Here is a 20,951-nt window from a genome sequence, read left to right as displayed (position 1 = left end):
GGGTCTGGGCCACTGGGACCACATGGTGGGGGGGTCTGTGTCGCTGGGACTACATGGTGGGGGGGTCTAGGCCATTGGGACTACATGGTGGGTGGGTCTCGGCCCCTGGGACCACATGGTGGGGGGGGGTCTCGGCCACTGGGACTACATGGTGAGGGGGTCTGGGCCACTGGGACTACATGGTGGGGGGGTCTGGGCCACTGGGACTACATGGTGGGGGGGTCTGGGCCACTGGGACTACGTGGTGGGGGGGTCTGGGCCACTGGGACTACGTGGTGGGGGGGTCTGGGCCACTGGGACTACATGGTGGGGGGGTCTGGGCCACTGGGACTACATGGTGGGGGGGGGTCTCGGCCACTGGGACTACATGGTGAGGGGGTCTGGGCCACTGGGACTACATGGTGGGGGGGTCTGGGCCACTGGGACTACATGGTGGGGGGGTCTGGGCCATTGGGACTACATGGTGAGGGGGTCTGGGCCACTGGGACTACATGGTGGGGGGGTCTGGGCCACTGGGACTACGTGGTGGGGGGGTCTGGGCCCCTGGGACCACATGGTGGGGGGGGGTCTCGGCCACTGGGACTACATGGTGAGGGGGTCTGGGCCACTGGGACTACATGGTGGGGGGGTCTGGGCCACTGGGACTACATGGTGGGGGGGTCTGGGCCACTGGGACTACATGGTGGGGGGGTCTGGGCCACTGGGACTACGTGGTGGGGGGGTCTGGGCCACTGGGACTACATGGTGAGGGGGTCTGGGCCACTGGGACTACGTGGTGGGGGGGTCTGGGCCACTGGGACTACGTGGTGGGGGGGTCTGGGCCACTGGGACTACATGGTGAGGGGGTCTGGGCCACTGGGACTACGTGGTGGGGGGGTCTGGGCCACTGGGACTACGTGGTGGGGGGGTCTGGGCCACTGGGACTACGTGGTGGGGGGGTCTGGGCCACTGGGACTACATGGTGAGGGGGTCTGGGCCGCATTGTTCTCGATGTGGATGTGTCCACACAGAATGTGCTCTGGGTAACACATGGGGTTAGGGTCAGGGTTAGGTTCAAGCGGGTAACACATAGGGTTAGGTAACATGGGGTTAGGGTAAGGTAACACATGGGGTAAGGGTTAGGTCACACATGGGGTAAGGGTTAGGTAACACATGGGATTAGGGTTAGGTAAAAAAAATGGGGTTAGGGTTAGGCAACACATGGGGTTAGGGTTAGGTTCCACCGGAGCATGTCAGCTGGGTAGGGGGCCTTCCGATGATTAGGACAACCCTATGTGATAACATACATGAAGGTAATGCAGCTGACTTGGCTCACAACGCTTCAGCAAAGAACGAACATCTCAGGCTGGGTGACGACAGTCGTAGATTGCAACAGAAGCGCAACGAGGACACCTGGTGGTGACAAGGGCGGGAACGCAGAAGGGAAGACCGCGGAAAGTAGCATCGATCCCTATGCCATTTGGACCATTTGCAGTGGGACCCGCTTTGTCCCTAGTGCAGTGGGGCCCGGATGGACCCTCTTGCAGTGGGGCCCTATGTTATGACAAAATCTGCCCGCGCGCGCGCTTCAAGGAAGGTAACCAATCACAACGGAGTTGGGTTGGCAGGAGGGGGGCGAGGGGGCGGAGAAGGACGAAACCGAGCGTTGACAGAGAATGCTGAAAGCGCCCAGATGAGAGGAAGAGTTTCCCGAAACTCTACATCGTTTTTTGTGTATGGTTTTAAATATGACTATCAATCATTATAACAACGTTTTTAGGTCATAAAAGTCGAAAAAGCATAATAGGTCCCCTTTAAGGATTTTTTATTTTGCAAAAATGTCAATAGCCTCGCCATTATTGACCCTAGATCCCCAGAACTTGTTCCATATAGGGATGGTTTCTATATGGTATTACAACCTTTAGTTTTGAAAAATATAGTGCCCAGTCATAAAATTGAGGAATTTAGCCTGAGACGCCAGGGCCAGGCCTAAGCGCCCCATGTCTGCTAAAATGCTAAACACAAAGGGCCTCACTAGTATCTTACAGGCACTAAGGACATGTGGAAACCTTCAACAGTCTGATGAATAATCTACTGAGTTTATACAGTTCCAAGTCAGTCTTTGGTCAAAATGAACTCCTGGACTAGGCATGGATGAAGAGTTGAAGCCCTGTACTGGGCTTGGTGCCTGGAGTTGATGTACTGCTTCACACGGCAAACTAATGGATAAAGCAGCGCTGGAAACAAATAATATCAAGATACTTGGTTTCGTGATATAGTGATACGTTGTGGGCATGCATCTTCTCCCATTAATTTGCTCAATTAATTGAATACAGAAGGTTTACAATATGGAGCACATGGTTTGTTTCCTGTAGGATGAATGAGCCTTGAATTCAAGTGATTTATCCATATTTTATGCTGTCACACATAGTTGTAACTTATTCCTGAATACTGTGTTCTCTTTAAAAGGCAATACTTGTTAACTGATTTAAGTCTACCCGGTACAGAGCAATATAAATAAACTGACAGAGCAATATAAATAAACTGACTGATATTCACTCAATACTAACACCAACAGGCAAGTAAAGAAAAAAATATCAACAATATTTAATAAATAAGAACGAAGTAGACAATGAAACTCATAGCATCAAATAATACAGCAACAACCAGGTAACATTCACTTACTCCAAAAGGTCTTAAAAAATAAGAGGAAATTATAACTAAATGCACACATGAATAAAGACATGGAGGTTCTTACAGGTGAATGGGTCGTATTTCTATAATCATAGACATTTTCTGTTCCGGAAAGGAGAACCCATCAGGACAAAGTAACCTATATCTTAGAAAACAAAGTACACAACAAAATCCAAAGCAAAAAAGCTTCCAAAACTCGCCTGGTCTTTCCCAAAGGTCAACCCCATGACTTCCAGCTCATGGAGCTGAACATGCAGTCTCTCGAAAGGCGGCTCATATTCTGAGGTAACAGTAAACCGATCCACCTCCATCTGTTCTGTATCTAATAAGTGCTCTTAACTTATTAACTAGGAGCCGTCCATACTAAAAATCTCCTCCTCACGGTGAAATCTCCTTCTAGTGCTCAGCCTGCAGCACACTGAACTTCAGTCCACCACGGCCGTCCTTATGTCATTGATGTGACCTACTACAGCCACCAGGAACTTAGAATGTGTGAGTGATTCTCCACTGCTCATTTTCCCTTTGTTAAAAGAAGTACTCTCCTAACTCTTCAATTCAGCGCTTGTCTCGCCTTTTGTCCATTTCTTTTCGAACCCGGAGCCTGAGCGCGGCCCTCATAGCGGGGTCCAGGTCGTTCTTATCCACCACACGCTTCACCACGTCATCTGGCTTATCCTCCTACACACAGAGAGAGACATCAAAGTAAGGCCAACACCTACACAACCCCCACATTAGTAGGCTGCACTGCACTGCTAGATGCATGCTGGGCCCACCTTGTGGACGATAAAGGATGTGATGGTGCCACAGTCGTCCTGGTAATCCAGCCAGAACAGTTCGGTTCCTGGGGTCTCCGTCTCTGTGCTGGACCCGCTGTCGTTCCACTCCTCGGTCTCCACACCCCCGCCGGACTCGGATTCATCTAGAGATCCACATATGCCTTGTTAGTAGGATAACATTGTTACTAATAAACTCAAATGAACCAACAAAAAGAGTAGTGTGGGTACCTCTCCTGCGGGGGTTGTAGACCGCAATGTCCGGCCGACGGGGGCGTCTTGGAGGGGCAGCGACCTTTCGCTGGAGTTCCTTGGCGTTTTTCACCTCCTTATCATAACTGTCTCTACAAATCAAATTCAGAAAAGTTATCTAAATGAGATTATTCCTCTTTTAACACCAGCTGTATTGGACAGCTTTATAATGTAATGATACAAATAACGTGGAAAAAACGTCAACAAATCAATAGGGTTCGCGATCAAGGGTTCGCTTGATATTGTCACAGATAGCTAGTGTCCGAATAGTCCGAATGATTATTATTTAGGTTCTCCAAAAATCCTGAAACCATCTCCTTAATCGATCAGAAGACTAGAGACGCATCTCATTAACCAATCAGAAGACGATAGACTCATTAATCGATCAAAAGACTAGAGACTCTTCAATCGATCAGAAGACTAGGGACTCATTAATCTACCAGAAGACTAGATACTCATTAATCGATCAGAAGTATAGAGAGCGTCGAATGAATCGATTAGAAGACTAGAAAGTATCTTGCTCTGAAGACTAGACTCAACTCATGAATCGATCTGAAGACTAGAGACTCGTCTCATGAGTCGATCAGAAGACGAGAGACTCGTCTCATGAATCCAAAAGAAGACTAGGGATTCTCATTAATCGATCAGGAGACTAGCGACTCATTAATCGATCAGGAGACTAGAGACTCTCAATAATCGCCTTGAGACCAGTAACGAACAGAATTACCTCGCAATCTGATTCCGCCGAATATGGTGGAGGAAACCATGGCTCATATCTAGACGACCCCCACGCTTGCTCAAATCATGCGGATCTTCGTCCCTGATAATGTCCATTCTGAACAAATTATACAATATTCCAAAGTAGCTGTAATAATTCAATCTATTTACCTAAACAATAACTACCAAGACCGTACCCTCATACAAAGATTTAAAATAGTATAATGCTGTCCAATTATATTGCTTCCAGAGTTGATAAATAACTTCATTTAAAATAAAGAAACCCATAATGTTTTTATGGGCTGAATATCAAGCATAAACGTCAATAATTAATTCATGATTACACGGTTATCATACCTACAATCTAGAACATCATTGAGTAGATACGAATTAAAGGATATATTGGGCCTCTCTTTAAACTCCGGTATAGCTTCCAGCCGGCCAGATCTTCTCCGGCCAACACCGCGAGTTTCGTTTGGATGTTCGCGTTTGTCTGCTAGCATCACCAGCCATCGCATGTTTAGGATTTAGGAGTGAACTTGTTCCGTATATAAAGAATTATTTGAGTGATCCACTCTTCTAACAGCAGGTGCACAATGGTCTCATTAAAGCGAGAAAACATTGAGCTTGAGGACGACGACGACGACGAGGAAGAAGGGGGCAAGTTTATGTTAGCAGTCGATATGTTATGTTAGCTAACCGGTAGTTAGCATCTAGCCAAAGTACGCTAGGTTAAGGTTATTATATATTTACAAGCGTTAACACAATAACTAAAACGGACTTCCATGTACTGCACCACATCACAAGACTACCAAATTAACGAATCAATCGTCCCCTCTTAAAACTGCCATAATCAGTAGAGCTAAGCTAACTACTCATGTTGTGGTTGTGATGACAGTGGTTGCCAAGGTGGGACGAGGACGGGCCGCGGAGGACCTGAGGAGCCGCCACTGCCCTTACCTGGACACAATCAACAGGTGAGCTTTACCTTGACACTATTAACAGCTAACGGAAGTGTTTTACAGATTAGCCCTACCGTAAGATGTTAACACCATTGTGCATCTTTCTGTATCTGCAGGAGCGTTCTGGACTTCGATTTTGAGAAGTTATGTTCGATATCGCTCTCCCACATTAACGTGTATGCCTGTCTCATATGTGGAAAGTACTTTCAAGGTGGGTCAATATTTAGATTTTATCAAAGTACTGAAGCCCTGCTGTATTGGACCTAGTATTATGGCCAACTTCTCACTGTCTCTTCCAGGCAGAGGTCTCAAGTCCCATGCTTACACCCACAGTGTCCAGTTCACCCACCATGTGTTCCTCAACCTGCATACCCTGAAGTTCTACTGCCTACCAGACAACTACGAGATCATTGACTCTTCCCTGGAGGACGTTACAGTGGGTGAAAGGACCGTTGTCCGAGACGGTCCTATAAAACTGTTGACACTTCAACTGTCATGCGTTGTGACCCTATTGGACCTATTAATATGTGAATACTGGCATCTCTTTGTCCGTAGTATGTGTTGAAGCCCACCTTCACCAGGCCTCACATCTCGGGGCTGGATAAGCAGGGCAAGCTGTACCGGGCGTATGACGGAACCACCTACCTCCCTGGCATCGTGGGGCTCAACAACATCAAAGCCAACGATTACGCCAACGTGGTGTTGCAGGTGAGCCATGCTAGTTTCCTCGGCTAAGGGTATATTTAAAGTGAGTAAATGCACACTATTTATCAGTACGAAAATGCAGGTCAAGTTCGAGGAGTTGCAAAGAGCTCTGGAGCTTGTCCAAAGGAAACTAATGAACGACGAGGAGACAGGAAAATATAATAAATAACATAAAATGCAAGACAGGGTAAATAAAGAAAAGGAAGACCTATCCCTGTTAGTCTTGACGTTGGTTGAGAAACAAAATCACATGAATTGTAGATCCTCCAGGATGTGATGTGGGTTGAGAGTGAGAGGGAAGAGAGAGTAATTCTACATTTTGGTCATGTTGCCTATTATCTGCTAGGCACTGTCCAACGTTCCCCCTCTGCGGAACTACTTCCTGGAGGAGGAGAACTACCGGGGCATCCGACGGCCCCCCGGGGACATCATGTTCCTCCTGGTGCAGCGCTTCGGCGAGCTGATGAGGAAGCTGTGGAACCCCCGGAACTTCAAGGCCCATGTGTCGCCTCACGAGATGCTGCAGGCCGTGGTGTTGTGCAGCAAGAAGACCTTCCAGATCACCAAGCAAGGTCAGACTCTCCTCTGTGTGTGTGTGTGTGTGCGTGTGTATTTGTATGGTGAATTGTGTCACTTCACCCGCCACTGTGTCGGGTTATACTTTCCAGTCAGGTCCGATAAAATGTGCATATTTAATAATTAAGTCATACGGCGCTGCACAGTTCCACAACCATTACTGTCAACATCCGGCCCCCTTCTTCTTCAACGCCTCTTTTGCTGAACTGCGACTGTCAACATCCGGGATAATATACCAGCAACGGGGCTCTACAATCTCGGCGTATTCGGCGTGAGACACACGCAATTCAACCCATGCACACGCTAACACGCCACACACGAATTTCTCCCGTAGAGAAATTACCAGGATAGCGCCCATCAATTTTGGCCGCTATTTAACAGTGTTACAGCTAGGAATCAAATGGGTTTCCCGTACGTAGGGTAACCAGACGTCCTCTTTTGCCCGGAAATGCCCTCTTTTTGAGGCACTTTAAAAAAATGTTTTGCGGAATTTCAAAATCGTCCATGATTTTATTAAAGCCTCATACATGTTCACATTGAATTTGCGTTGTTTCTCTGGGTCATTAACAAACTAGTTAGGCTACGCCCTCCCCTACTTAGTTCTGTTCGCTTTGCATTGGTGGAAGTGAGTAGGGGGAGTGGTTAAGTAGAGCTTTCAGATTGGACGGTTTGACTTACTCAGTTACTGTAGTGTTTTGTATTTATTTTTTTACCATTATTGTTTTATGGGGAAAAACATTAACAAATTTCTCCTACAGGGCATTGATAAAGTTCTATCTATTGAACAGAAAGAAACACGTGGTCATACTTTGCACACTTTACCACAGCATTGGCCTACTGGATGCCACAGATATATTTTCAGCATTGGACTGAATGCCACATAAATAAATAATTATGTTTTTGCACGTTTGCAACGTTTAAAAGTTCAGGGTATAAAGTTCAAGCATATGCCTCTACTTGTATTGCTTAAGCCAATAGCCTTTTGAGGCAGTGTTTTTTCTGAATATTAGTGTTAAGGGCCAATAATGCTGATGCGTTAGTAAACATGTCTTTGTATGCAGTCACATGTAAATATAAAAAAACTAATGTTCCTATTGACTTATGATGGTCTAGCCATGCATGTTGTTTTATTGTTAATATGTCAATTGTTTTTTTTATTGAAAATACTTTGTATAGATGAATTATCCCCAAACTTGTCATCGTAACACCTTTGAAATAATCATGACTTAACATGGCAGATACCTGTATATTGTTTATCATATGCAGTAAGAGTAACGTTTTCAACTCAGTTCCTTGGTAGCACCTACTTACAGTAAAAATCACTTCTGATGGAAAAAAAGATGTGTAGGAAAAACACCTTTCTTATCTATTGTTACTATTATATTGTTTAAAATGTCTGCATATATTTAAAAAATATATAGCATATAAAAAGTGGCTGGTAAAAAAGATGAGAAGTTTAAATCTACCTGCCACAGTGGCTGGTGGGCAAACAAGTGTGTGTGTGTGTGTGTGTGTGTGTGTGTGTGTGTGTGTGTGTGTGTGTGTGTGTGTGTGTGTGTGTGTGTGTGTGTGTGTGTGTGTGTGTGTGTGTGTGTGTGTGTGTGTGTGTGTGTGTTCTCAGAGCTTACAAAATGTGTTTTCTATTGCTTGCCTTGCTAGGTCGAGGCTGTACATTTGAATTGACAGGAGGCGGGTCTTTAGTGTATAAACCCTGTTGCTCCTTATTGTGCAGGCGATGTGGTGTACTTCCTTTCCTGGTTCCTAAATGGCAGCAGGCGGGTCTTTAGACTAATATATATTCTGTCTTTCCTTATTGTGTAGGCGATTCGGTGGACTTCCTGTCCTGGTTCCTGAACGCCCTCCATAACGCTCTCGGAGGCACAAAGAAGAAACCATGTGAGTAGGACCGATCAGTCCAGGGACATTCATCTAATGGTTCTTAACTTTGCATACTTTACCTGTATGATGATATCCAACAATTGTATCTCTTTCGTGAAATAAATGAAAGTTAATGGTAATGGGATAATTTGGGATTATTTTTTTCTGTTGCTAATGAGATTTAGCATGCAACTCATTTGTGTGTTTTTTTTTTTTTATAGCAAGCATCACAAATGTGTTTCAAGGCTCCATGCGGATCTTCTCCAAAAAGCTTCCACATCCAGATTTAGTGAGTTGCTGCACGTCCCTTTACATACCCTTCTTTACTAATTTCTAATGGAGAATCTGCATCTGATGGACACAATAGGAGCTTTTTATAATCAGAACAAGGTGTGTGTGTGTGTGTGTGTGTGTGTGTGTGTGTGTGTGTGTGTGTGTGTGTGTGTGTGTGTGTGTGTGTGTGTGTGTGTGTGTGTGTGTGTGTGTGTGTGTGTAAGAGATGTTTTCCTGCTGTTGCCTAGAACCTTGTTCCCCTTTTTAATGCAGCAGATTAATGGCACATTTCAGGAGAATCGTTCAAATTGGTATAAAAGCATGAAATTTGGCACAGATACTAGTCTCTACGGGTCATTTTTTCCAAATGGTCACTTTTTCTGTCAATGCTCATTATGTCAATCATTCAAGCAGTGATGTAGGCATAACATTTTGTAAAAATACCCTCTTAAGAGTGTTTTTTTGGAAAACGGTGCATGTCCCTCAAAAATTCAAGATGGCAACCCTTCCTCTCTGTGGACTGCACCGTGGTGGAGAGGCTTGTGTACTCCAATGAACCTGAGAGCTATGCCGGCGGGGATTTTATATCCCTGGAAAGTTTAACTAAGCCGAACAGGCCGGATCAAAGGAGAGGAGGCAGACAAAGCAGCAGACATTATGACTATTTGACAGAAATGGTGGGCATCTTGAAAATGGTCGCCATCCTGAATTTTTGAGTGGCACATACCTTTTTCCAAAAGATTCTTCCTTGAAGAGTATTCTGCCTAATTTTATGCTTGCATCACCATTTTAATTAATATTTGACAGGAACGGTGGCCATCTTTAATAATGGCGGCCATCTTGAATCTTTGAGGGACAGGCATCTTTTTCCATTAAAATGTCCTTTAGAGTATTTGTATCAAATGTTATGCTTGGATAACTGTTCGAATAATTTATATAATAAGCATTGAATAGGAATGGCGGCCATCTTGAAAAATGGCACCATAATGGATTTTTGTGTGGCCAACGCCTATTTCTAAAATAGAGTATCTGTGCCAAATTTCAGGCTTGTATACCAAAGTGAACGTTTTTTTTTTTATTAATCTGCTGCACTATCTGTAGACACCAGAGGAAAAGGAGGAATTGCTGCTGACAGAAGAGTACCAGGAGAAGATATCGGAGTCCACCTTCCTGTATTTGACCCTTGACCTCCCAACGGCACCGCTGTACAAGGATGAGAAGGAGCAGCTGATCATTCCTCAGGTGCCCCTCTTCAACATCCTGGGCAAGTTCAACGGCAGCACAGAGAAGGTACGGACAGGTTTTATGGAGCAGATGATCTTCCCCAGTTCCTGTGTAGAACTGTGTTCCATTGGTTCAAACATCTCTGGCCTCATCTGATTTAAACGCATGGTCTGTGTGTGTCCCTTTCCTGCAGGAGTACAAAACATACAAAGAGAATTTCCTCAAGAAATTCCAGCTGACCAAACTGCCCCCCTACCTGATATTCTGCATCAAGCGCTTCACCAAGAACAACTTCTTTGTGGAGAAAAACCCCACCATTGTCAACTTCCCCATCACGTAAGTTTCCCATATGACGGCCACAAACCCTGTGCTGCGAGCCCCATACGAGCCCCATACGAGCCCCATACGGGCTGGGCGATTAACCAAATTTCATTCTCGATTTCGATTTTAGCGTCAAACGATCACATAAATAATGTAATCGATTTTTCGATATAATTATTATTCTTTTTTTAATAATAATTTTTTTTCCATAATCGAGCAGCCCTAGGCCCTGGTAATCATGAGGTTAAACTTGTAACCCTGGCTTATCTAAGGAATTGTGCTCTGGTGCAGAGTAACATCTTGGTGCATTACTTGTAGTTCCATCAGGGGGAGCTCTACCTGTGTACAGGGGTGTATAACGACGCCCTCGCCTTACCCCATCACAGTAGAGGTGTTACTGCTATGGGGAGCTAAAGACGGGAAAAGTGCCGTCATTTGTTGAAGACCAGGGTGCAAACAGAGAGACATAGGTGTCAAACCGATGCTGAACGATGGTTGTGATGGAGGGTTTTCCACCTGGTCCGATGGATGATCTGTAGAACGTGTGACCCGGGGATTCCACCGGACGCGTTACGGCAGCGTTACGGCTGTGGCACGGAACGGCTGCGACTTTGCCCTGCTTGCATTTCCACCAGGCGCGTTACGGCAGCGCAACGCTGCCTTGCGAGCCAGCCGTATTCACGGGAGATCACGCGATAATCCTAATCCTAATGTACTCACCTTCCACTCCCAAAACTACTCCAATCAAATGCCAGGCTTTGTCCTTTCTGACATTGTCCTTATAAAAAGGATAATTTGAGACCCTTTGATTGATTGACTGCTGACCTGGTGCCAGCGGTCATGACGTAATAATGTTGATGTGTTGTGATAGGCTACATGAGCTGAGGATTGTGTTTTATTTTGAAAATTGACCGGATGCTCTATGGCTTTTACTTTTTCACTTCCTGCTCGATCTGCTCTGTTGAAATTGACGCGATTCAGCAACGGCTTGCGGCAAAAATAGAAATGCTACGGAATGATAGCGCTGCGGCACGGCGAGCCGCTCCTGGGACGCTGCTGAGACGTTCCACAGCCGCCCCCAGTGGAAATGGGCTCATTGATTAGAGTGGAACCTATCTGCTGCGGTGACCGCGGCCAAGACGTGCCGCAGCCGTAACGTTGCCGTAACGCGTCCGGTGGAATCAGGCCTTGAGGCAGGGAGAGCAGGGGTGTAAGGTCTATCTAACTGTATTCTGACTACTGTCCTGGTAGAATGCAGTCCTGCACAATGTCTCTTTGACCTAATGACTCCTAATGCTTGGTCAACATGTTTTTAATCCGTTGTTCCTCCACCAGTAACGTGGACCTCCGAGAGTACCTGACGGAGGAAAGCCAGGTCACAGAAAAGCACACGACCTACGACCTTGTAGCCAACGTGGTGCATGATGGGAAGCCCACCGAGGGAGCCTACAGAACACACGTACTGCACCACGTAAGTTCCCCTTAAATTTATTTTATCAATAAGGCTTGTGCTTGAAATAGTTAATGTCACTCGATGCACTGATTGCTGTGTGTGTGTGTGTGTGTGTGTTGAAAACAATTGTGTTTTTTTGTTTGCCATTGTTGCATGTATTTTTGCACTTGTTATCAAGTAGATTGGTCAGATAATGTCCAACAGGAAGTGGCTGCAGTGCTCATAGGGCACGATGACCGAAGCGAGGCTGAGCTAATGATATATCTCTGTTGTCTCAGGGCACGGGGAAGTGGTACGAGATGCAGGACCTGCAAGTGACGGACATCCTGCCCCAGATGATCACCCTGTCTGAGGCCTACATCCAGGCAAGTCCAAATCAACAGCCTACTGCTCTATTTGTGTGTCTGCTTGATGGACGTACCCTGTGCATAGGCCTTACATGTACAGAGGTCTCGCTTTGTGTTTCCATATCAACAACTGGAGTCAAATAATGTTTCTAGGGTTTGCTTAGCAGCAGCTAAGGCATTTGTGTAATCTGTTGTATAACTAACTGTATCCCCAAGGCTGGAGCGAGACTCGTACCCCTGCCAGGGGCCCATCGGCACTGAACTGATGGTTCCTCCCCCCCCCCACACACACACACAAATAAATACCTTGACAACCATCCCCGACAACTATAAGGGCTTTACAATGCATCATGAAACGCATCAGCCTGGAAACCAGTGGAATCTGCAAGCTCATCTTCTATTGCCTCTGCATATGCGTCTGACACCACTCCATTCACACTGATACTGCAGTCCTGGCCCGGGTTGGGCCAATCACAACCGCCGTGTTGGAAAAAATAACAAATGTTCACATTGAGAGATTCATGGCTCTGAAACAGGAAGACGTGAGGTCAGGGAAGATGTAAAAAATGATAATGCTGAAATTATATGGGCAGTGGTACGTCACAGGACAACCTGCCAATCTTGGTTACCACCAGCAGTGGGAGCCATCGTCCTTGTTTAGCTCCAGCCATACTATCCAATCACCTCCGTTTAGGTCCAGGTGTACTGAGAGGTTCTAGAATTATAGGCCTTTGCGAATTTTCTTGGGATGTCAGGATAGCAATACGCACGTTATTTAAACGACATAAAAATGATTATGTCACATGGTCCTTGTCATCTTTGATTGGTCACATGGTCCCGGTCATATGGCTTCTACTCAACGCATGTTTGATTTCAGATCTGGAAACGCAGGGAGGATGATGACACACCGATCCACACCGGAGCGTAGTGTCCTGGTGGCCCCAGTGACGAGCCCAGTAAGACCCTCTTGTCCCTCTGAACCCTAAAGAGCTCTGCAGAGTAAGACAAGTCTGAGGTCTGACTCTCGTTCCAGACATCAAGGACTGAGGAAAAATATTTTCTTTTATTACAACTTTTTTAAGTGTTTATTTGTGAACTCTCTTTTGAAATAAACATGTATTTCAAATTTCCCTGATCGGTATTTTAATCTCACAGTAGTACAGCTGCTTAAGAGCTCAACGAAGCAGATTCAGCCAATCAAACAGGAGGAAGCGATGAAGACAAAACGGAAGCCAGTGTTTTATAACTTTATACAGTATCAATAAAACATTGGCAAGACAAACATATCTTTCATAAAACAGCATTCCAGTGTATCCTTCATACAGTAATATTAATTGAAGCAGAATATAAGGCATGTGCAACGCAAAGAAGGAGCATTCAACATAATCGTGATCTTTTATAGGAGTTAAGGTGATTATGGTCATAGTTCTACAGCGAGTACATCGCTGTACAAATGCACTCGTGTGTTCTTTGTGGAAATGTTGTATTTTTTATATGTTGCATTAAAAGGTATGGAGTGGGGGAACATGCAGTTGAACCGAAGTCCTCTAGCCCTGAATCTGGCAGTAGATGCTCCAAGTACTTGTACTGCAGGCTAGTGTATGTTACAGGGATCCAGTATTGTACTACAAAATAATGAAGCTAAATGCTTGTGGAGGCATTCGATGTCATCCTGATTCAGTCTGTATTTCTTTATGCTTTCAAAGAGCGGGGCTCTCACCATTACACATGCAAGGTTTATAAGTAAATCGCAAGCGAGAACAATCAATGGAGCAAATATAGAAAGGGATTGTCAGCAGAAAACGCTCCGAGATGCAGGGATGTTTCATCTCCACAGGTGTTTCTTGCAGTAGGCTAGATTCTACGGAAAGATGGAGAGGGAAGATAATTTTGTGAAACAGTTCTGTTATCCTGCAAGAGAAATCTCTAATAATGACTCTGGTTTTGAAGAGAAATCTCTAATGACTCTGGTTTTGATCTATAAAGTAAAACAAATAATCCAATGTCATGTTTCAGCATTCCCCCATACAGTTGGTTTGAAATGCCCAATCAGAAGGGATTTGTGTTGACTTAAAAGATCCTTGTCCTGCTACAGCTCAGCGTGTTGGGGTTCCCGGGGTCGGGGTACGGCTGGAGGCTGCCTCTACCCTACGATGGAGATGGGTATTCTAATGTCCATGTTTCACTTTTGCATTTAAATCATCTTAAAGGTCCTGGTAGTGTAGCAGTATTTCGGGGCTTCATGAAGGCATTGGGTCCTAAATTAATCAAGAACTAGAACCCTAAACAAAAGGACGTCCAGAGAACACGAGAGTAGCTGGCCAAGAAACGCGTTTATATTAATGTCACATCTTTAAGATTGAGCCCTGCAAGAGACGTTCAGAATTAAAATAACTGAATTAAGTGTGTCCACTCTAACTGGCAGTGCAGCTGCGTGACGCTAATGAGCGTTGCTTGGCTGGAGCGGTGACGACTTGGCCCACCAGACACAGGGCCTCGAGTGTGGCCCTCGCCTCCCAGTCACATTGTATTGGAAACGTGCCCGCGTGGGGCAAGGGATTCTGGGAAGGCTGGCGTGCGGGTGTAAATCGGAGGGAAGAGATTTAATCAACTTTATTGAAATGAGGGTGTCTTGCAGCGTATTTTCGGCAATGTGATTGGACAATCGACATTCAGTGATTACTGGCAGACCGTACAAACTCGTGGTCGATTTCAATTCCTGTTTTGAAGAACTTCCATTGAAAGACTCCCACCAGCAGCCACTAGAGGGATACAGAGCGTTGCCACGCTCAGGCCCTGCTGGGAACTGGCCGTTGGACGGGTTGTGGGAGCTTCTTTGTAAGATTCTTGTCTACTGGTGCCACTAACTAACGCCTCATGCCCACTGCACCGTCAGTCAAAGGACTCAGAAGGCGTGGCTGACGGATGGGGGAGGTTTCCAGGGTCGTCAGAGCCTGAGTAGTGTCACAGTGCTTAAATGTGCATTTAAGCAAATTTGATGACGGATCCGTCGCTGCCGAAAAACGTGAACATTTTTCAACTTTTTGACAGCCTTCAGCGCACGGATCCACAATGCATTGCGCGTCCGTCCCCATTCAAAGTCAACGGAGATCCGTCAATGGACGGAGGCAGTGGGCATGAGGTGTAACTCAGTTTGGTAGCAGCCTAATAGATTTGGTCAATTTCCTTTTTTGTTTGTTGCCGTATTGGCGTATCCTTTGTCCCATTCCGTCCATCTGTGTACATTCATTTGAAAAGATTATCTCACCTAAATTGAAAAATGTATTACATAAAAGACTACCTGGTCTTTTCCGTTTTACCAGCTGTGGCTTGACATCTATTTCCTAGTTCACTCTCTTCCTCCTAAATTAACTAGTCTAACTCCAAATAGTAACAGGCCGGTAATGAGGTTATAAAGACAAGAAAGTCATCCAGAATATTGCGTGTGTTTTGTTGCTCTTATCTTAGACCTGAGAACGGACATAGTGCTGCGGTTCATAGCAGACAAACCACCTTTCATCCGTGTTTCTCCTTAGTGAGTCATGTTTCCAATAAGCGCCTCGTCCTGCCACAATATCACTCGCAGCACTGCTCCAAACCAAGCCCCAACCACAGCGAGTTCTACCAGCATCCAATGCGGAAGTGACAAACATTGCAGGGTGGCGACTACGAGGTGGTACCAAAAGTGAGCAATTCTTCGTTGACTGAAAACAGGCCGTTTTCAGTCTTATTAAACCTATTTACAGCCTGGTCCAAAAAAACATTCGTCAGTATGTTTAGTTCATATCTCCATGACAACACTGAAGGCGGTGATTTTTTTTTAGCAGGCTATTTTCTATTTTATTGGAGGTTAAAATCGATGAATAATTAGGGGCGCAGCCTCTTGAGTGACAGCTAGGCGCTGACCCTCACCTCGCCTCGGAGGCTAGTTTTCAGGATTAGCATGCTATCTCCGTCAATTTGACCTCAACTGCGTTGATTCCTATTGTTCATTCCGGTGCTAAGATGCCTTTCTCTGCGGTCAACTGTACCAACCGATCGTTTAAAAACAAATGAGCTACGAGCTAATTCGGTGTACGTCACCTAGATGGGCGTATCTCCCTCCCGACGTCACATCAATGCCCTTTTTTGGTTAGAGGAATTGAGGCACTGTTAAACTAAGACAAGATGGCGACGCTCATAAGCCAAGAGAATTAGATGCAGTTGAAATAACTGAGGTCTGCCCGGATGCTACATCCATTTTATAAACTATCTATGCTCCAAACCTTCCATACCCTTCATTACACCCAGAACAACACCTACAATACACTCATTACACCCAGACCTACAATGCACTCACTACATCCAGAACAACACCTACAATACACTCATTACACCCAGAACAACACCTACAATACACTCATTACACCCAGACCTACAATGCACTCATTACAACCAGAACCCTACCAGACCTACAGTCTCTGACGGGACATTCTTGTTTTGAAATGTTCCATGGTGACGCTGGAGAGGGGCACCACCCCAACATACCAGCGCTCACCGACACGGTCTGAATACTGTACTGTTGCAACACTACGCCGTCTGTCATCATATGCATTAAATGGACATAACAGGTTGGGTCGTAATCTGACACCAGACGGTTTGTTAAATCATCAGGGCTTCATCCTTGGAAACTGGAAAAGGGTAAAATACATGGCCGGTGTTTGGTTGACCCGTCGGTCCATCACGTAGTGATTGACTCGACCCACAGGGGTTCTGACCACAGCACATGCACAGACGTGGCAAGATGGATTCTCGCACAGTGAAGATCTGGCGAATCGAGCAGGCTCGTAGGTAAGCTCCTTGGTCGAAGAAGTGTATTGAAGATACCATTAACATATACCAAGCCCGGTTTAACCCCACTCCCTGGAGGGAGACCGCTTAAAGGCCGATTTAAAAAAAGACCTCTGGATCTGGACGAAATTCATCCGTCCGCCCCAAACGTTGCCTCCGGAACTACCCTTCATACCTCCGTCTGGTTTCAGCGTTGTTATGGATGTTACGCAATAAATCCTCTAGAGGGACTGTCGTTTCACAAATTAACGGCATCAATAATCGCAAACATGACATCTGTAGAGATGATTTTGCTTTGTGTCATCTGAAATCGGCAAAAAAAATGTGCAAAAAGTGTAGGCCTAGGCGGCGGTGGCATGTGACACCCCTCACCAACCCGCAGATTATCTCCTCAAAATGCTGTCAAATGACCAGTTACAACTCATTGTACTACTCTATCTATTTTCGCGAATGGTCTGACTTTTGACTATACTGCCACCTCGATTTTTACGATGGTATTGCTCCGTTTCTCCCGGAGCACTCCGGATTCGTAAGCTCAGAGGCGACGGACCCATTGACGGACGAAACACCTCCGGGACCGGACGAAAGGGTCCGTATCCGTATTTACCGTAGGGTGTGAATGGGCCTTTACCCTAGGTAATGAATGACTTGTATTGATCCATATCAGGCTGTGAGGAAGAGACCTCCCCCTTGAGAAGGCCGAGGCCGTCCAGGTGTCCTTGCTGGAGTTAGTGAACCCAAGGGGAGAGGAGGACTTGATCGGATTCCGACCACTAGTTGGACTTAATCAGTCAGTTACCCACATAGTTCAGACATCTTTGAAATGTATGACTGTGTGACTTGAGTGTTTGGATGAACACAGATTAGTCCGATTCCTAACAGAGAAAACGTTGAAAACGTCCCTGTGCCCTACACCCCTCCACGACGTCGGAAGACCCCAAAAAGGAGAAAGGCAACAGGAACCTGACTTTGCCGAAGATATTGATGAGCAGTCGCGACCGGCCCTCATTGGTTGTTCTTTTGCTGGCTGGTTGAATATTTTTGACCGACCATGGTACACAGAGGGCACACAATTTTGCTGAAAATATGAAAATAGCTGCTGGGATGATATGATAATTTAGAATTAAGGGTTTAAAAGAAACAGAAGGAACCTAACAGAAGGCACTCACGCCACACATTAGCGCCGACTTCACGTCCTGGCACCAGAAGGTTGGCCCCAGGTTACAGTGCTGTGTCTGGGAGCTGGAGGAGACTTTCACCGCAGCACATAGCTCTGCTCTCTAGAGGAAAGAACAGTAGAAGTCAAACGTTTAAAAAAACGGAAAAGAGGAACCAGACACAGATCATTTAACGTTGTTGGGAACCAGAAGCAATAGGACAAGGACATAGTTCTCTTTTTGCTTCTCGTTTGTCGACCATATGAAATATCGTTCACTGAGACAAACACTTTAATGATAACACATCTCACCTCGCAGGGATCTGAAGAGTCCAACTGGTTTCCCAGAACCCTTTGCAGCCGAGACCCAAAGTTTTTCAGAAACACCTCGCACTAGAAGAGAGAAACGCAGACACACAAGAGACGGGAGTGTTTCCACTCATTTCCACACCAGTACTTTAGTATTTGTTCAGTTCCATTCATGATATGTTGACTCCATCCAGATGTGAACGGTGGGTGTACCTTAGGGATAGCGTTAGGGTGCTGGAGACAGACAGACCCGAGGAAATTGGAGGTCTGGATGGGCCGGGTGGAGTTGAGGTCGAGGTGAAGCTTGCTGAGAACTAACAGGTGACGACACGCCTGGCAGTCCAAGGATGGAGGCAGCATCTCTGGGGAGGTCAACAATGAAATACACGTCCCATTTCTACCACGAACATGGAGCTGAGCCTCACGTTGCGTTTCCTCACCCACAGTTGACGCCTCCTCCAGCAGGCAGAGGTGCAGCAGAGCACAGATCGAATGCGGAGCCGCTGAGGACATCAGAAACTCAACGATCTGCTTTCCATATTTATCAATGAAGTCGTTGCATTTCCTCTTGTAGCTGCTGGGGAGCAGAGCGCACACCTGTCCCATGAGCTTCACCACCGCGTCCTGCCGGGGGAGAAGAGAGTCGTGTATATCTCATCGCTGCCCGTCACACTGAGACACGGTCAAAGGGAAGGACGGCCCAAACACCCAGGATCCATGCAGGGTGCAGCCTGAGAGGTTGAAATGGTTTTGCTGTCTAATGGTACAGATAACCTGGAGGCTTCATGTGACCTGGAGGAGTCAGGGGACCTGTAGGGGTCAGGTGACCTGAAGGAGTCAGGGGACCTGTAGGGGTCAGGTGACCTGAAGGAGTCAGGGGACCTGTAGGGGTCAGGTGACCTGAAGGAGTCAGTGGACCTGTAGGGGTCAGGTGACCTGAAGGAGTCAGGTGACCTGTAGGGATCAGGTGACCTGTAGCAGTAAGGTGACCTGTAGCAGTCAGTTGACCTGTAGGGGTCAGGTGACATGTAGGAGTCAGGTGACCTGTCGTGGTCAGGTGACTTTGTCTAGTGGTCTAGTGTTTGTGGCTGGAGCTCAAATGAGATCATTGGAAGTGGAGGGTAACTTCAAGCTGTGGGGTGGCAGGGAGACAAAGCAAAGGGGTTTTGCTGTTCTTTTGGTGTGTTACACCAATCCAATCCCATTGCCTGATTGTAAAACATTTGCTTCATATGCATTATGATTGTATTCACACAAGTCCTCCCTTGAACAATATGTCTAACCCTTCAAAGGAAACCCAACGTGTAGATTGGTTTGCATTATGTGACTCCTGCCTCTCTTGAATCTATATCAATTTGACAGTATGAATATGACTTCCGATCAGACACACAGTGTGAGGTGAGAGCCACTGCATTCCCATTGAGAGCCTCTCCCTGTAGCCCTTCTACCCATGTCTATAGCTGGTCTATCACTTCACTGAGTTGACGATGAAAAGCTGGAGAGCTGGAGGCAAACCCCCCCTGCCGTTGCTGTGTGGCCTTCTACTTTTGAATGAAATGCAACCCCAGCAGGAGGTTCGAAGAAGGCTCACCTCAGTCCTGTTTTTAGGCAGCATGTCCTCCATCTTTCTGATCAGGAACAGACACAGTGTGCACTGAGGGCTGAACTGGAGAGAGTTGTGTTCAGTGTTAGTGGGATATGGTACTATACAGACAAAAAGTGAATTCATAGAAGCGCACTTTTGTATGATAGCTAATATCCAGGTCAAATTGGATATTGGATATTAACGGGATGGAAGCTGGAACAATCTGGTTTGATTCTTCAAAAGCAGATCGAAGGATCCAATACTATCTGATACTTTTCAGGTGAGATGCATTGTTCAAACTGTCATATAAACATATGACATGTACCTTGTTGAGTAGGACTGTTTGGACTGACCTGAGTACTGAGGTCAGGGCTGAACGGAGGAGGAGAGGCCACCGTCCGGGGGACGACCTGAGCAGGTCCGACCACTCCCAGAACACAGTGGCCCAGGACCTGGCACACCTCACGGGGCTTCTACGGGCGGGGGTTAGGTTATTGTCACGTCCAAAGTCATACTTAGCATAGCAACAAAATGCGCTGTAACCTGCCCATTAAACAGCCCGTAACCAGCCCTTTAAACAGGCCGTAACCAGCCCTTCAAACAGGCCGTAACCAGCACTTTAAACAGGCCGTAACCAGCCCTTAAAAAGGCTGTAACTAGCCCTTAAAAAGGCTGTAACCAGCCCTTTAAAAAGGCTGTAACCAGCCCTTTATCCAGGCCGTAACCAGCCCTTTATACAGGCCGTAACCAGCCCTTTATACAGGCCGTAACCAGCCCTTTAAAAAGGCTGTAACCAGCCCTTTAAACTAGGCCGTAACCAGCCCTTTAAACAGGCCGTAACCAGCCCTTTAAACAGGCCGTAACCAGCCCTTTAAACAGGCCGTAACCAGCCCTTTAAACAGGCCGTAACCAGCCCT

The 20,951-nt window shown here is 46.2% G+C and overlaps 3 protein-coding genes across 4 annotated transcripts in view; 1 reads left to right on the top strand and 2 right to left on the bottom strand.

Moving 5' to 3' along the window:
• Positions 1–2,562: 2,562 nt before the first annotated feature.
• On the bottom strand, positions 2,563–4,933 carry c6h2orf68 (chromosome 6 C2orf68 homolog). 2 transcript variants are annotated; one of them, XM_060054812.1, is made up of 4 exons: positions 4,773–4,933; positions 3,678–3,790; positions 3,447–3,592; positions 2,563–3,351 (listed from the first exon to the last, which is right to left on the bottom strand). In XM_060054812.1, exons 1-4 carry the CDS (start codon positions 4,931–4,933, stop codon positions 3,229–3,231), a joined length of 543 nt encoding a protein of 180 aa, XP_059910795.1. In that variant the 3' UTR covers positions 2,563–3,228. The 2 variants fall into 2 exon arrangements, with proteins under 2 accessions (XP_059910795.1, XP_059910796.1); XM_060054813.1 differs by lacking the exon at positions 4,773–4,933 and adding an exon at positions 4,426–4,646.
• On the top strand, positions 4,931–13,284 carry usp39 (ubiquitin specific peptidase 39). The gene is made up of 13 exons (XM_060054810.1): positions 4,931–5,075; positions 5,314–5,392; positions 5,494–5,588; positions 5,677–5,813; positions 5,933–6,085; positions 6,429–6,654; positions 8,480–8,554; positions 8,758–8,825; positions 9,911–10,099; positions 10,227–10,369; positions 11,690–11,825; positions 12,086–12,172; positions 13,032–13,284. The coding sequence occupies exons 1-13, from the start codon at positions 5,012–5,014 to the stop codon at positions 13,080–13,082; spliced, it is 1,503 nt and encodes a 500-aa protein (XP_059910793.1). The 5' UTR covers positions 4,931–5,011; the 3' UTR covers positions 13,083–13,284.
• A 103-nt stretch (positions 13,285–13,387) lies between these two features.
• sftpbb (surfactant protein Bb) overlaps positions 13,388–20,951 on the bottom strand; it is a 9,104-nt gene continuing 1,540 nt past the window's right edge. The window contains exons 5-11 of the mRNA XM_060054811.1: positions 20,388–20,507; positions 20,041–20,115; positions 18,890–19,073; positions 18,663–18,811; positions 18,453–18,533; positions 18,154–18,264; positions 13,388–14,015 (exon numbers count right to left, since the gene is read on the bottom strand). Of these exons, the coding sequence (XP_059910794.1) occupies positions 13,980–14,015; positions 18,154–18,264; positions 18,453–18,533; positions 18,663–18,811; positions 18,890–19,073; positions 20,041–20,115; positions 20,388–20,507 (756 nt within the window). The 3' untranslated portion in view covers positions 13,388–13,979. The remainder of the gene's footprint in view (positions 14,016–18,153; positions 18,265–18,452; positions 18,534–18,662; positions 18,812–18,889; positions 19,074–20,040; positions 20,116–20,387; positions 20,508–20,951) is intronic.

Source organism: Gadus macrocephalus, chromosome 6, assembly GCF_031168955.1.
Source record: "Gadus macrocephalus chromosome 6, ASM3116895v1".
Classification (NCBI taxonomy): domain Eukaryota; kingdom Metazoa; phylum Chordata; class Actinopteri; order Gadiformes; family Gadidae; genus Gadus; species Gadus macrocephalus.
Note: the sequence above shows the minus strand (reverse complement) of the source record. Positions and strands in the feature narration are given on the sequence as shown.

Excerpts from the sequence above, each read along its gene's own strand:
- c6h2orf68 (XM_060054812.1), bottom strand. The coding sequence starts at position 4,933 with ATGCGATGGCTGGTGATGCTAGCAGACAAACGCGAACATCCAAACGAA. Across the intron at positions 3,791-4,772 it reads AATGATGTTCTAGATTGTAG|AGACAGTTATGATAAGGAGG; the intron begins GTATGATAACCG and ends TTTGATTTGTAG. Across the intron at positions 3,352-3,446 it reads CATCCTTTATCGTCCACAAG|GAGGATAAGCCAGATGACGT; the intron begins GTGGGCCCAGCA and ends CTCTGTGTGTAG.
- usp39 (XM_060054810.1), top strand. The coding sequence starts at position 5,012 with ATGGTCTCATTAAAGCGAGAAAACATTGAGCTTGAGGACGACGACGAC. Across the intron at positions 5,393-5,493 it reads TACCTGGACACAATCAACAG|GAGCGTTCTGGACTTCGATT; the intron begins GTGAGCTTTACC and ends CTGTATCTGCAG. Across the intron at positions 10,100-10,226 it reads TCAACGGCAGCACAGAGAAG|GAGTACAAAACATACAAAGA; the intron begins GTACGGACAGGT and ends CCTTTCCTGCAG.